The following is a 15,651-nucleotide window of genomic DNA, read 5'->3' as shown; positions in this document are numbered from 1 at the left end:
TTAAAAATATTACATTGAATAGAACTTCATACAGAGATTGAATGCAACACTTTTACTGGATTCTTAGCTCCAAAAATGTCATATTTCCCTGGCAGTAATTCCCCCTCAACTCTATTATCCCTGATAATTACTCAAACTGATCTAAAGGTTCAGTAGAGGGTTTGGAGTTTTAGGAACCTTGCTAATAAGTGCAAATTTTGATGCATTTTTCATCCTTGTCTCCTTCCTTCCCCCAAAAAAAACCTTGGCCAACTTTTAAGTTACAATTTTAAAAAGTAAAAAAATGTAAGGAAAACTGAGACAAGTTTTAGAAATCCTTAGAAGTTTTAGTTCTTCATCTACTAAATTCAAAGTAGGGTTTGATTTAAATTTCTTCTCACAAATATACCCAATTGGTAAATAATATGAATACTGGGATTGTAGAATTTTTATACATAACAATAATATTCTATAAATATCTGCTAACTAATGTTTTATTATAAGAACTCAGGAATCATTTTTTTAAAAATGCTTGCAAAGAAATAGTTCTAACACAGGTAGAACAATGTGTCACATATGATGTATATATTGAGCCTAGTTGGGTAATATAACAGCCCAAAGGCTTGGTTTGCTATTAAACACACCTGTGTGTACCAGTTGGAAACAACACTTTTTGCCTTGCTTTAACCTTACAATTTTTGACTGCCAACTAGTCTCTAAGCAGACAATGTTCCCACAGTTTGCTTCTCAGGGTAGTCTCTGGTTACTGTACCAGAAAATAACATCTAGTTATGGTAAACTTAAAACCAAGAGAGCCAGAAGACAGCGTCATGCTTATAACTTTTCATCTTCAGATTTAAGATGGGTTTACCAAAGATCTATAGCCTCTACTTTCCATCCTAATGCTCTCCAGATATTTTGAAGTACAAGCCAGAATAGTCAGAAATAATAGGAACTGGAATCCAAAACATCTGGAGAATATTAAGTTGGAAGAGAGGCTGAATGGACTACAAAATTCTCACTTTTTAAAGAAAACCTGGATTTTGATGCTTACAATTCAAATCTCTGTTTCCCCATTGAAAGGATACTGTTGTCAAGATCACAAAAACCTAGTAGGAATTATCGCATAGATTTGGAAATACTGCTGAAACAGTTAGATGAGTGTTTTCAAACACAGCTTGAAAAAAAAAACACATTTCAGTAGTAAATAGTCAAAAAAGGGAATCCTGATACCCTTAACTTTGTGAAAATGGTACATCATTCTACCTACAGAGAATATACTTTTTCCATGCTCAGTGCTTAAAGAAAGCTAGATCCTTTATGTACACACATACTTGCTCATACATGTTATGGAGCAACATTCTGATCTTGGAAACAATATGACCCTTGAACAATGGAAGTAGCCTTGGGAATGCAGCGTAGCTATGGCCCGGTACTGCAGTTAGTATATTTCTAGCTTAATTTTCTCAAAAGAGTTTTAAGTGTTTCACATTTTAGAATAAGCATATGAATCTAAAACAGGAAAATTCTATCTGCAATATGAAATACTGAAATACCATTCAACTGGATGTTCCAAGCTAGATAGTTCCTTGATCTGATGTTAAAGGACTATGTCCATACAGAACAGAATCATAAAAGAAAGCAGCAAGTTATTGTTTTTACACACAGTCTACCTATTTGTATTTTAAACACATTTAGCATTTGGAGATGATATGATATAATATATGTGATGACTTCATAACCCCTAAATCACACAAAGAAAATATTTTTTAGCAATCTGGACTTTTTTCTACATCCTAATAGTTCACATTTTTCTCCCAAAAGATATAAAAGAAACAATGTTAGCAAAGCTTGGCTCTCTGCTCACAACATATCCCTGTGTTAAATATATAGCACACCCAATATATCAGACAACAATTTGGCTTTATTATACCTGTGCAATTTAATGCACTATGTCTATGTAAGCACAGAAATGTAGTGCTTAGGACTCTAGTTAAATCCTTCAATGAACTCACTGAATGACTTTGGTCAACAATGTTTTCTCACCTCCACCTTTTCCATTAGATTATGATAGTTGGTATTTTCTAAATTCTTATTAATAAGAATTTATTAATACTAAATTCTTATTAATCACAAAATGTGGACAGCATAGCATTAATTTTAAAATAAAAATGACTATGTCTGAATCAATGTGTTTTAGCTCATTGTCTAAAACTGAAATACAGTAAAGGGAGGATTACATAAAATATTTGATACACATTTTAGTTCTATCCCAGATATTTTCTGGAGTTACTGTAACCTACATTTCTAATACTTTATCTGTAAATCACATACAAAGCAATATCACTTCTATATTTTTTTTGCTTTCATGTATATAATACTGTAAGTCAGAAACATGGAGCAACTACATTCTGATCTTATCATCTAGGAGTGTCAATTGTCAACCTCTGGATCTAGTTGACATATGTTTTGCAATCCAAGAATACATTCAGATTTTTATTCATTATTGAAAAAATTCCCAGAAAAGGGAAGTGAGTGGATAAAATATTGAAACCCAAAAATCATCGTCATGAAGGACACCACAGAACATAGTAAAGTAATAATTGTACTCTATCAAAATCAGAGATGCCACAAACTTTAAGTAACCTCAAGATTTCTGGCTAGAACAGGAATCTGCAGAACTAAACACTGTAACACAATACATTACAGATAGTATTATTAAATTGGACATTTAGAGTTCAATACTTTCTTTTAAAAACATTGTTCTTTAATTGTAGTCATATCGGTATTATGATATACCTTGGGTGCCATGGTTTTAGTCTGGCAACAACTTAACAGAAGTTTGTACAGAAAGTAGTTTTACTAGTAGATCATTTTTCATTACTAATAACTGTCATCTGCTTGTTTAAAACAAGCAATATAAGTGAGGCTGTTCTAAAGAACCTTTTTTTATTTGAATACACAAGTCATATGAGTAAATGGCACAGAAAATATTAGCAATTAATATTATCCCTGAGCCACCATTTCACATCTTGTTCAGCTTGCTGGATTTCCATATTGTTGCAAAGAAACCATGAAATCTAGAAGTTTGTCCATTATCTTTCACATAGCCTTTATGTAAGATGTGAAAAAGTATTATGCTTTCTTCCCATTTATACAAAATAAAGATGTGGTAAGTCAGATCAGAGAAGAATAACATTCATTCTGACTATTTTATCATAGATTTGGTAGGAAGGAAGCAACAAATGTTGCACAAATACTCAATCTACTCAATCTTGAGTATAAACATACATTCAATATACACATACATTCTTCTACATTTGAAGATCATGTTTCTGTTAATTTAAAAGTTGCTCTGGATCAAATGCCAATATTTTAGCTAAAGATGCTTCCAGCTATAGTCTAACACGAAAACCTTATTCTTTTGAATAAAATATTTTTAATAAAATATATCCCACACCAAGAGCACAAATGAAAAATGTATAATGATTAAAAATACAGTTGGTATCTTTTTAAGAAGACAGCAAAGAAGCTAAAGAATACTCAACAATGATAGAGCAACAATTTTACCCACACTGAAAGTATATCATTAATAAGACAAGAGGGGCAAATGCATACCCCACACACCCTAGCAAGAAGCACTGGTATAATGAAAATGTACACCTCTAAATCTGCATATCAAGCAGTGAAATTCAAGGTAGTTTAAATACTTCTACAGATATAATACTGTTCTGCTTTTAACAACTGTGTCTAAAGAAGAAGAGTCTATTGTAGTTATTTTAGTTAAATACCAATGTATTTATTTAAGATGTACAAATGTAGCTACTTAAAAAAAACAGCTTTTTCAAAAAAATAAACTGAGTTGCCTCAAGTATAACTGGGGAGTTAAACAAGTTTTATGCACCTGTTTAATTCCACCACCAGTTTCCTAAGACACACCTTTAGTTCAGCAGGTGCAATTCTGTGTTCTGACAAGTCTAAAAAATGGAGGAGGAGGCTAGTCCTGACTAGCACCATTCCAGTTAGCCTTTGATTTGCATAAGTATATGGGAGCCAATTTAAATTTCAGGATTCACCGTATGAAATGAAGAAAGGAGTCAATGATTTTAAAGATACTGCCTGAACAGCTACCAATATATCACTGAAGTAGGGCTCCAGGAAATAAGATAGATTACATAATGGATCACTTGACTTCCATACCTTTGCTGAATTCTAAGCATGTGGTGTAATCATAACAGAAAAAAAAATCCATGCAGGGAAGTTAACAGTGGAGTCTATTCACAGATCTCCCTGGGCCATGAGCAAATACTGTACTATAAAGTGGGTTTAGAATATTGGATTTATATTGAGCTTTTGCACTCCAAAACACTCCCCACCCCACCTTAGGTATTTCCCACCAGACCAAAAACATAATGAATCATTCAAAAAAGTAACAAAAGAAGCTGTGTGGCAAACCGATGGCAGCTTCCATGTTCAAATTACACATACTTTCCACCTGAACTTTGACATGATGCCCTTTGTCTGTGTAAGCATTCCACCAATGCCATTTAAATGTATCAACCATGTGGGTCAGCATATTTAAGATATCTCTGCATGGTTTCAGGAAGCAGGTTAGATATTGGCAATGTATAGTTCAAATCTCTGTTTAGACCTGAAAGTCTGCTAAAGGGAATGGAATGAACACCCTGACTCTGTCCTGCTTCTTGGAACTGACAAAAGTAAGGATTGGGGTGAGAAAAGCCTGAAGTGCAGAGGTCATTTAAACATAAAAAATAGTGAAAAAATTAAAGCCCCTCTCCAACTTGGGTTTAGAATGACAAGTGATGGATCATTTGCAGGATATACAACAATTAAAATACACACCAATTAAGACCACAAATGAAAGATTTGATCCTTGTCCTAAATATTGAAATATTGAATAGGATGAAGTCTCTCGAAGTTTCCCACTTATTAAATGGCCTGGCTTTTGGCTTATTTGAATAATGTCCATGTTCCCAGACCCTCCCTTGTCCAGTTGATATACGTTTACTGAAGCCAAGAGCGAAGCATCTGCATAAACTCAGAAAGTGCTTTCTTTTATCAATATTGCTAGGTATGTTCCTACTCAAAACAGCTTCTTGCGTAGCCATCCCAGAGGTAGATAGTCTTTGACTTGCAACAGTTCATTTAGTCACCGTTCAAAGTTCCAACGGCAGTGAAAAAAAAGTGACCTGTTGCAACTTTTCCACAACGTGGAAAGCCAGATTCACTTAACAACCAGGTTGCTAACATCAAGGGCAATGATTCACTTAACAACTGTGGTAAGAAAGGTCCTAAAATGGGGCAAAGTTCACTGAAGAAATGTCTCACTTAACAACAGAAATGTTATGCTCAATTGTGGTCATACGTCTAGAGCAGGGGTGCCCAAACTTGGGAACTTTAAGACTTGTGGACTTCAACTCCCAGAATTCCCCAGCCGGCTGGCTGGGGAATTCTGGGAGTTGAAGTCCACAAGTCTTAAAGTTCCCAAGTTTGGACACCCCTGCTCTAGAGTTACCTATACTAATACTGGCCCCAATTTTCAGAGATCGCCGTCCTGACCTATCAGGAACAATGGGGGAGGGGGGAGAGAAGCGACCTAACGACGAACGGACAAATACACACACGCATTTCCCAAATATACTCTCCGCGACCAAGTTCTTCCCCTCTTATCCCCACCAGGGCGCAGCCTGCTCCAGGCACCTGTCGCCCTTAGAGCGGCAGGCTCCACCCCGGGGCGCCTGGCTCGGCCTCCTCCGGCTCCCGTCCTTCCTCACCTGTCCCGCGGGTCGACCCAGCTGGTGGTTTTGTTAGCGTGGTCGATGTAGTAGACTTTGCCGTCGAAGTCGCGAGCTTCCTCCCAGCCTTCGGGCAAAGGCAGCTCCTGTCGGGGCATCTTTCCCAGCAGCAGGCGCAAGCAGCGGAGAGACGGACCGAGGCCGGAGGCGGAGGCCACCCCATGCAAAGAGAGAGTTCAGCAACCCCCCGCCCAGCCCAGCAGCTGGCACGGCGCGCTGGGACGAGGGGTCGCGGCGAGCTGGGAAACGGGAGCGAAGAAGCCGGCCGGCCGGGAACCTTGCATCCTCAGCCGGCGCGGGGAACGAGGAGGAAGGAGCGGCGGGGGAGAAAAGAGCTTTTTCGAATGTTGCAGGCAACACGCGACAACCCGGGCTGGCCGCCGTCCGTCCCTCCTCCTCCTCTCCTCTGCCTCCTCCTCTGATAAGCAAGCCGGCGTTGGCTTTCCCACCCCCCCTTTCTCCTCTCCTCCCTCCTTTCTTTCTTCAGAGAAAGACACCCCCCCTCCTGAAAAGGGGCGGGGCTGTTGCTGCCGCTTAGCCTGGTCCTTAGAGAGGTCGAGCCCACTTCTATATTCCCGGGCTTTTGCTTCCAGGGAAAGTAGGGCCGCCAGCTAGCCAAGGCTCCGGTGCCGAACGCTCCTCGCCAGAGAGTCTTGCAGCGCCGTCCGCCCGCGGTTGTTGCTCCTCCTCCTCCTCTCACCGCTGTCTCCTAGGTTGCTTCCTTCACTCCGCCCCTGTGCCGGTGCTACTGTAATACAGGTAATAGTAGAGCCGCCTCAACTTTTTTTTCCTTTAAAAAAAAAATCTAGCGGCGGCTATTACCATAAACACGACCGTGTCGGAGACGAGCGCCTCCTCCTGTCTGAGGCGGAGATGGGGAAGGGTTAAGAGAAGCGAACCTGCTAGCGGGCGGTGGGTGGATTCCCACGTGCGATCAACTCTCGTTAGCAAATGGGAGAGGGTGGGGTAATTTGGTAAAAGGTTTTTTCGGAGGAGACGCTCTTGTCCCCTGAATCCAGGTTCAGGTGCAGGTAATTGCTTGTCAAGACTGCAGGGCTTGGGATCCTCAAGCCCTGGGAGAGAAGGGGGAGGGAAGGGGCTGGAGACAAAATCTGAATAGAAGATGCTATGCGGGGTTCCCTTTTCTGAAGACAGCTTGGCCCACGATTTGTATTAGGCGAAGGCGGTCGTGTGGCTGGTGCCGAACCAAATCGGTGGAGTCAAGGTTGAGGATTCAAAATCGGCAGATGAAAAGCTTACAGGAAAGCTTTTTTCCGCAAAAAAAGAGGGTTTTCCCCCTCCCCCGTTGTACCAAAATGTTTATTTTAACAGTAACAAGAGTTGGAAGGGACCTTGGGGGTCATCTAGTCCAACTCCCTACTCACATGCAGGAGACCTATACCAGGGATTTGAACCGCCGAACTTTCAACCTTTCTGAGCAGTTCCTTAACTCTTCTTTCTTATCTAGGTAAGGAAGAATATGTAGATAAGAAAGAAAACGTCGACTATCGATCTTGAAAAAAAACTTGGAAGAAAAGGAGAAAAGAAAAACATTTGTGCTGCCTCGCTAAGCCACGTGGAACCCTTATTTCCATTATATCAAGGGCAGACTGGATCACTTGATCCCAGAAAGCACTATGGCTTGTGTAAAGTGGGGGGAGGGCCCAGTAGCTGATGGTGACTTCATGAAGAGATCCATGTCATCTTCTTAACAATAATGTAAAGATGGCTTGTCATCACCTTCCTCCAAGATGATTTTCAGTTTCCGAGACTAAACCAGGTGGTCTTCCAACAAAGTGCTTAACCTTATCCAACCCTAACTAAACTTCTGGAGATCAGCTGAATAAGTTAGGTGCTGCCATCTAGCTATATTTAAACTCAATGCACATCCAAATTGGCACCAAGTGCCCAACTTGTTTCAAACTGCCAAAAAAAAAGTTGATCATTAAAGAACAGGAAGACTAAAATTAGCAAGTCAATGGTTTGATATATGTCTTTATAGGATGACAGAATAACACCATTTTAAAATATAGACTACATTTTGAGTTTTATATACATGTGCTTTCTTAGAAATCAGTGGGTTTTACTTCGAGAAAACATATATCCGATTCTATTAGGTAACAATCTATGTTTGTAACCTATAACCAAAAAATTGGGAGTAGACATCACATAATTCTAAAATAAAGTTTGAACACAGAAAATAATATCTTGAAAGACAAGACAACATGGGCCATATTTTGACTCCTATATGCCAAATCTTGTTCTCCAAACATTGCTGAAGTACATCCTTGTAATATTTCTTGCTCTTGGTCACATTGACTGGAGCTGCTGAGATTACTACATTTATAGTGCATCCTGCACAACATGCACAGGCTTTCCTACCTGCAATAAATGACCAATAAACTTATCCAAAAATAATGAAATTAATCCAATCACAATGAGAAAGTAGCTGCCTGTTTTTGTGCTGTTGCTCCGTTCCTCTCTCTACTGTATGTGGCAAACACTTTTAAAAGGACAGACTTTTCTACCATGTGCTGACTGGCTTGCTGCTTTGGGCCCAAATATCCGGAGCACCTTAGTCAAGGAAGATGGGATCACTTAACAGGCCTTGTAGGCAGTGGTGAAATTCAAATTGTTTTACTCCCGGTTCTGTGAGCGTAGCTTGGTGGGCATGACAGGGGAAGGATACTGCAAAATCTTCATTCCCACACTATTCCAGGGGAGGGATCCTGCAAAATCTCCATTCCCACTTCGCTCTGGGACCAGCCAGAGGTGGCATTTGCCAGTTCTCTAATCAAAATTTCCGCTACCGGTTCTCCAGAACCTGTCAGAACCTGCTGGATGTTACCCCTGCTTGTAGTAGAATAAATAAACTGACAACAGGGGCTGGTTTCTCCCAATGATCTTTCTCTTTGTGTTGCCTTTTTTGCCATCATCTGGGGCTTACAGCAGTTAATTCTGGACATCCCCACACAGTGCACAACCTATCCATAGAAGCTATGAGGAAAGACTAGTTGAGTTGCAGCACAGAGAATTACAACAAACCATTGTTGCAAACAGGAACACATTTTTTAATACATTTTAAAAATAAAAACTTGCTGTGAACTTGGACTTTGAGTTTAAATGAACAAATCCATTTTTGTCTATACAAGCCAATCAGACAACCCAAGTTATAATCAGGATTTAATCCAAATAAGGTTCCAATGACAAGCATTCAGCGACATTGTAATGGCAGAGCCCTTGATCACTGCAGGGAAAGAATGGACATTGAAGGAAAAGATAATACTCCTTTTCCCAAGGAAAATAATTATACCACTAACTAAACATAATAGACCATTCCCAGAAAAAGAGCAGCTGTTAAATGAGTTGCCAGAGATGGGAAAGTCTCTGTGAATTCATACATAACTTTATAGTTTATGTTTGTTTGGTTTTTTTCCAGATCTTCTGACTAAACATTTTACAATGTGGAGGTTCACCGGAACAAAAATGAGGAAAAAACAGCACGCTTTAAGACAGCTTTCACATTTCCTAAGATCAGCTATGAATGCAGAGTATTATACAGAGTAAATACAAAAAACTTCAAAAACAAGATACTGCAGCACATACTCCAGATACCATGGCAACTGCACAATTTCAGCACCAATCATAATGGCACATCAAAATACCCCTCCCACATATGTGGAAGAAGAAGGCCAAGAAAGGCCATTAAATATGGTTAGGATGAAGAATGGCATCTTCCCTATAGTCACAATGGTTGTTATATCATTATTGGGCTTATACAACATGCTAAGCAATGATTCATATCAACAGAGACACCTTTTATCTGACATTAATTAATAGGAATTGGAACATTGCCCTCTGTTCAGTCATATAGGATGGGCAGAAGCTAAAGATATAGTCCCTCAAACAGCCTGGCCCTACATCATAAAGGGCTTTATAAATTGTAACCAGAACCTTGGAAGCTTTTACCAGCTCATGAAGCAGATATCCCACATCACTGTTCCCTCTAAGGTGCGTGGCCGCGCAGGTGGCAAGAAAACAGCGCAGCAGTTTCCAACTGCCGCACAGTGATTTCTACTGTCACAGGTGCTGGAGGCTGGGGAGGTCCTTTGCAGGCCGCTAGAACTGGCCGCTCGCAAAGGACCTCCCCGGACTTGTTTTGATGAGCGCGGGTGACTGAGTTCAGGAAAGCAAGCCCGGGGAGGTCCTTTGTGGGCAGCCAATCCTAGCTGCTTGCGCCCGGCGATGCGGCTAAAGTAAACCCCCAAAGCCCCTGCCGCTACAGGAATATCTGCTGCCGCTGCCTCCTCCTCTAACAACACCACATTTGCTGCCCAACGCTGCGGCCGTGGTGAAGAGCCACCAAAGCTCCCACCCGTGGCAGTGGCGCCTCTCCCTCCGTTCAGAGCACCTGAGCTGAGCCCCGCGTTACCCCTGCCCCCTCCTCCTCTGCTGTGCTTTTGAGGAGCCATGAGGCCGCGGGAGCCAGTAGGAAGGCGGCGCAGGGGGGTGGGAGCAGGGGGAAAAAGGCCTCATGGCTTCTCAAAAGCACGGCGGAGAAGGAGAAGGCAGCAGGGGTAACGCGGTGCCCAGCTCAGGTGCTCCGAGTGGAGGGGGACGCACCGCTGCCATGGGCGGGGGCGCCAGCGGGAGCTTTGGCGGCTTCACTCCAAATGTGGTGGTGCTGTTGGAGGAGGAGGAGGAGGAGGAGGAGGAGGCAGCTGCTATTCTGGTGGCGGGAAGGGCTCGTCGGCATCTTCAGCAGCAGCCCTGCCCCCTGTGAAAAAAACCGAAGATGGAGCAGATCCACGCAGATGACATCGCCAAAACATGACTGGAGAAGGAATTCTGGGAGTTGAAGTCCACAAGGCTTCAAGCTGTCAGGTTTGAAGACCCCTGTTTTTTTTTTTTTCTAAAGGGATAGTGGTGCCAGGATCTTGCAACTTGACAGCTTTAAGACTTACATGCTTCAATGCCAGAGTTCCTGAGCCAACATGACTGGAGGAGGAGTTCTGGGAGTTGAAGTCCACAAGTCTTCAAGCTGTCAGGTTTGAAGACCCCTTGGTTTTTTTTTCCCTAAAGGGTTAGGGATGCAAGGATCTTGTAACTTGACAGCTTTAAGACTTGTCTGCTTCAAATGCCAGAGTTTCTGACCCAACATTTTGGTTGCTAAGCAGGAGCGTTGTTAAGTGATACTATATAACACTTTTAATTAAGTGGGTACCTTGAATAAACATAACTTTTGAGTTTCAAATAATACAGATTTCGTTGTTGTCTTAGATGACACCTGTGAAAAAAATTCAGGTGCTGCTCAGGCATGAAAATGTGCCGCTCAAACACTATACTTTTCTGCTCACACTGAAAAAAAATTAGAGGGAACATTGTCCCACATTGGCATGTTTCAGCACCATTGATGCTGCAACCTGGACCACTTGTAGCTCCCAAGTAGCCTCAAGACTGATGTTAAGTGGCACATGCTGTATATTGCAATAGTCCATACCAATCAAATCTATTATTCAAAAATAAGCTTAAAGAATCTCAGCTAAAATTGAAAGCTATTTCAACTTCCTACTAACATTTTAATATTAATGTTAAGACTCCTAAAAACTCATTCATAAAGGGTTTCTGAAATAAATCCCATAAATAAATGCATGATGTAGGACCAGGCCTTTCACCACATAATTCTAAAATTGATCAGAATGTAACTATTAAATTAATTACTTAATTACTAGATTGAGCCGCCATTAGTCATTTTGATGTTTTCAAATATGTTTGCATTATGAAGTAATAGACATGTGACTCTTAGCTATAAAGAATCAAGAGAATAATAAATAAAGAGGGATGATTCATAGACATAGTTTTTTTTTTCTTGTGTAAAAAGGGAGTGTTATTTACTTTCCAAATAGGGAACTTGCAGTGAATTCCTAGAAACTTGACACTGCAATTCTTCCTGTAATCATGGCATGGATGGCAGAAAACAATGACATATGTCATTGTATTGGAACTGCCATTTTAATTTCTATAGTTTTCAATTATTAATAAAAATGCTATAGCTGATTTTACCTAGATGAGTACATAATATTTCCCCTACCCATAATTTCCTATTTAAAGATCTTGTAGCAAGATAACCAGGATCCGATTTCAACTATGCTCAAAACTAATTAACTATGTCACTATTAGTCTTCGTTTTATGAAAACCCAACTCATAAAACTCGTTGATTTATGAAAACTCAACTATTTCTTCAAGATAATGCTGTCTTGTTTTCTCAAGCCATCATGGCAGGAACGTTCATCCATAAATAATATGGTGTACTTAATAAAAGAGCCAATTGAGCATAGTGATTAAGGCTAGAAAGAGCCAGGAGAACATGAGTTCCAGTTCTGCCTTTGGCACCAAGTCCATTGAGTAACTTTGGGGCAGTTACTCTCTCTCTCAGCCTTTGGAGGCATGCAATGGCAAACTACTTCATCTAAACCAGTGCTGTTTAACTCTCAGCCCTTTAGCCGGATGTGTCACATGCTGGCCCATGTCCGGTTTAGCAAATGACAAAAAAGTCACGATACGGCACCTGATGCCGCCATGATGGGGCGTGTTTGACAGCCCTTATCTAAGCCTTGCCAAAACCAGGTAGTTGCCAGAGGTCAAAAATTACCTCAAAAGTACACACCCACACACTTTGATCCAAGCCATAAATAATAGGAGATATTTAATCCAAACCTCAATTTCTAATTTATCAGAGGAGCTCTTTTTAGACTTAGGCAATGACATGTAGAGAATATAGCAAAGGAAGATCTTTGTTTTTCAGGAACATGGAAGATTTTGTCAGGCTCTGCCCTAATCAAGAGACTTTGGTGTTATCTCCATTTCTATTCTGGTTTCATTCTGCCTTTTAAAACAAAGCCTTGTGAGCAGCAAGTCAGCTGGGCTCAAGATTACCCCATTCTTTTTTTTTCAACAACTGCCAATACAGTCTTTTTAAACTACCTTTCTAAGAATACCCATTTCTTGTTTACATATTGCTGCTCACTTGGTTTTATTTTATGTATGCATGATAAGCTTATATTTGTTGTAACTGAGGGGTTGCTTGCAGTGGATCAGTGGCTGAGAAAACAAGTTATTATTTTTTATTAAGTAGGGCGGCGGGGGGGGGGGAAGAGGGAAATACATAAATACACATATCAACAAAGGCAGAAGTTTCCACAGGAGTTTCCACTGTCTACTTTGTTATTTCAAATTGCCCTGGACGTTTTGGCCAACAAGATCTGAAAAAATAAACAGATAATAGGGATCAAAATTCAAGGACAGGAATGCAAGATGATATGCTGTGCTGACAATGTAGTACTAATAATTATGCAACCAGAAATAAATTAGTTTTGCCGTTCACTGTTTGGGACATATTATACACACACCTGCTCATCTGCTTCTGTCCATGACATGACAATTCCGATTCTGCATTCTAACAGAAATTATGAAAGCAACGGAATTAGGGTTTTTTATTGCATTGACCTCAAAGATTCATTGTGTGTTTGTGTTGAGTACATCATTCATCACTTTGTACATCATTCAACAATAGCTCATAGTAACCCATAGTTTATGGTTTAACAACATTAGCCTATTATGACAAATGAGACAATGTCTGTACCCAGTACTGAACTGAATCAGCAAAGATAACAGGCCCTTGTTCATATTTGGGGAGCTATTACACAAGTATTTACAAATATATTCTCAAAATTTTCAAAACTTTGGAATCTTAAAAGGACTAAATAGGACTGTGTATTTTAATCCAGGCCCCTTGTTGATTTTAAGAGCGTTAGCATCCCCAGCTAGCTTAAGTTTCCTCATACTAAGACATGTCTGCCACAAGTTCTACTGGAGTTAGCAAGCCTGAACTGAGTATAATGTGTTTGTCTCCTTAGAAACTGTATAATTTTTGAAAAGACCTGCTGATAAGAATGTGTAACACTTTGTTTGCTGTTCATTTGTTCAAGGAAATGAAAGGATTCTCAGCATATTTCCATTACAATCCCTATTTTGGCTGCCTCTCTGAGTCTTCTAACTTTTTCTGCTTTTGAATGGTGTGCTCTAGGGTTTATTACAGAATACAAGGCAGATTATTTTACATTATTTTACATTCTAAAAGCAATGAGGTCTTTTTGCGTATTAAATGATATAACATGTTAGCAAACAGAGCATCCCAAATCAGCCTAGATAGGCAGATTTCAGCAATGCATTGGGGAGAATGGAGTAAGAAAAAGAGATAGAAAAGACAATCATTTGTGAGAAAAGAGGATATTCCAGGAGACAAAGTGCTTATTTCTGTTTGTGGGATACAGAAGGATCTACCATGTGTGTTGTACTCTAGTGTAGCTTTGTTCTTGTAAAGAGGAGATGGGATTTTAATCCTTAACCCTAAAGTGAACTACTTAAGATATTTAGCTGGGCTCTCCCTTGAGTAAATGTTCCTCTGCAAAAGGAGAAAGATTTTCCCCAGGCTTAAAAAGTATCAGAACAACCTTTTTGCACATATCTGAGCTGCAGAAATTCAAATTGTTGCTAGAGGGCAGCAAAGTACATCTGTACTGTTTGTATGGCTGTTTTTTTATTTTTATTGTTATTATTTTTTTGGTACTATTTATGTTTTAATTGTAAAACACGCAGAGACATAAATGTGAGATGGTAGCATTGGTGGGTTTCAAAAATTTTCGCTACCGGTTTGGTGGGTGTGGCTAGGCGAGGGACTCATGTGACTGAGTGGGCATGGCCAACTTGACATCACTCACGGCCACACCCAGTCACATGACCCCACCACCACCAAGCCACGAAAAAAGTAGGGAAAATTTTTGAATTTCTACCTATCTACCTGCGTGCCGCCCTGCCCTCCCTTTGCCAGTCACACATATTACTGGTTTCCCTTCCTTCAGCGGCCCCAGCCCTAGCCCCACTTCCTCCACCACCACTGCCTCTTTCTTCGGGCTGCTTACCTTCTTCCAGTGGCAGCTAGTCCAGACTCCGGAAGGCAATCAGACCTCTGGTAGTTTTTGGCAGCCCACAGCCAGCTGCCGGGAGTGGCTGGCAAAGAGGTGGCAACAGGCCGCAGGCCGCCAAAAACTACCGGAGGATGCCAAAAAAGCCATTGCCATCACTGCACTGTTCTTTGCACTGGCCACACATGTGTATCCCATTGCCTGCTGCGCTGGAGCAAACTACTGGAGGTCAGCTTGCCTTCCAGAGTCCGAACCAGCTGCCGTGGGAGGAAGGTAAGCAGCCCAAAGAAAGAGGCGATGGTGGGGAATGAAACAGGGGTAGGGCCGGGGCTGTTGAAGGAGGGAAAACAGGGTGACGTGTGCGACTGGTGAAGGGAGGGAGGGCAGCAGATGGCGGCTCCAGGGCTTCAAGGACTGGCGGGTCCCTGAGGCCCAAGCCCCCAACCCAAGGTGAAGGGCAAGTGGGTGGCATGCTTACTTACCTTTGGTGAGCTGAGCTGAATGGGCAAGGCATGGAGGCGACTGGTGAGGCACATAGCTGGGTGAAGCAAAGGCAAATATAGAGGGCTGGGATAGGTGGGGCGAGCAGGTGGGCAGGGTGAGTGAGCATCAAGCGGATAGGTGGAGAGAGTGAGCGGCAACCAGGCAACTGGTTCGGGGGCATGACCAGCCAGCAGTCACTACCAGTTCGGCGACCCAGGCCAAATCTCTGCTACCAGTTAGCGCGAACCAATGTGAACTGGCTGAATACCATGGCAGCTATATTAGTTCTTTTTTTCCTCTTTCATTCAATCCTGTCCGATTCTCAGATACTGCCTAGATAAGTCCTTGCAGTTTTCTTGCCAACGTTTTTCAGATGTGGTTTGCCCTC

At 41.3% G+C, this 15,651-nt stretch overlaps 1 protein-coding gene across 1 annotated transcript in view; it reads right to left on the bottom strand.

Annotated features, from left to right (window-relative positions):
- Positions 1-6,499, bottom strand: part of WWC1 (WW and C2 domain containing 1) — a 117,899-nt gene extending 111,400 nt beyond the window's left edge. Inside the window, exon 1 of the mRNA XM_081934449.1 lies at positions 5,775-6,499. Within this exon, the coding sequence (XP_081790575.1) occupies positions 5,775-5,893 (119 nt within the window). The 5' untranslated portion in view covers positions 5,894-6,499. The remainder of the gene's footprint in view (positions 1-5,774) is intronic.
- Positions 6,500-15,651: the final 9,152 nt, after the last annotated feature.

The sequence above is a fragment of the Natrix helvetica genome, assembly GCF_964273705.1.
Source record: "Natrix helvetica genome assembly, chromosome: 1".
Taxonomy (NCBI): domain Eukaryota; kingdom Metazoa; phylum Chordata; class Lepidosauria; order Squamata; family Natricidae; genus Natrix; species Natrix helvetica.
Note: the sequence above shows the minus strand (reverse complement) of the source record. Positions and strands in the feature narration are given on the sequence as shown.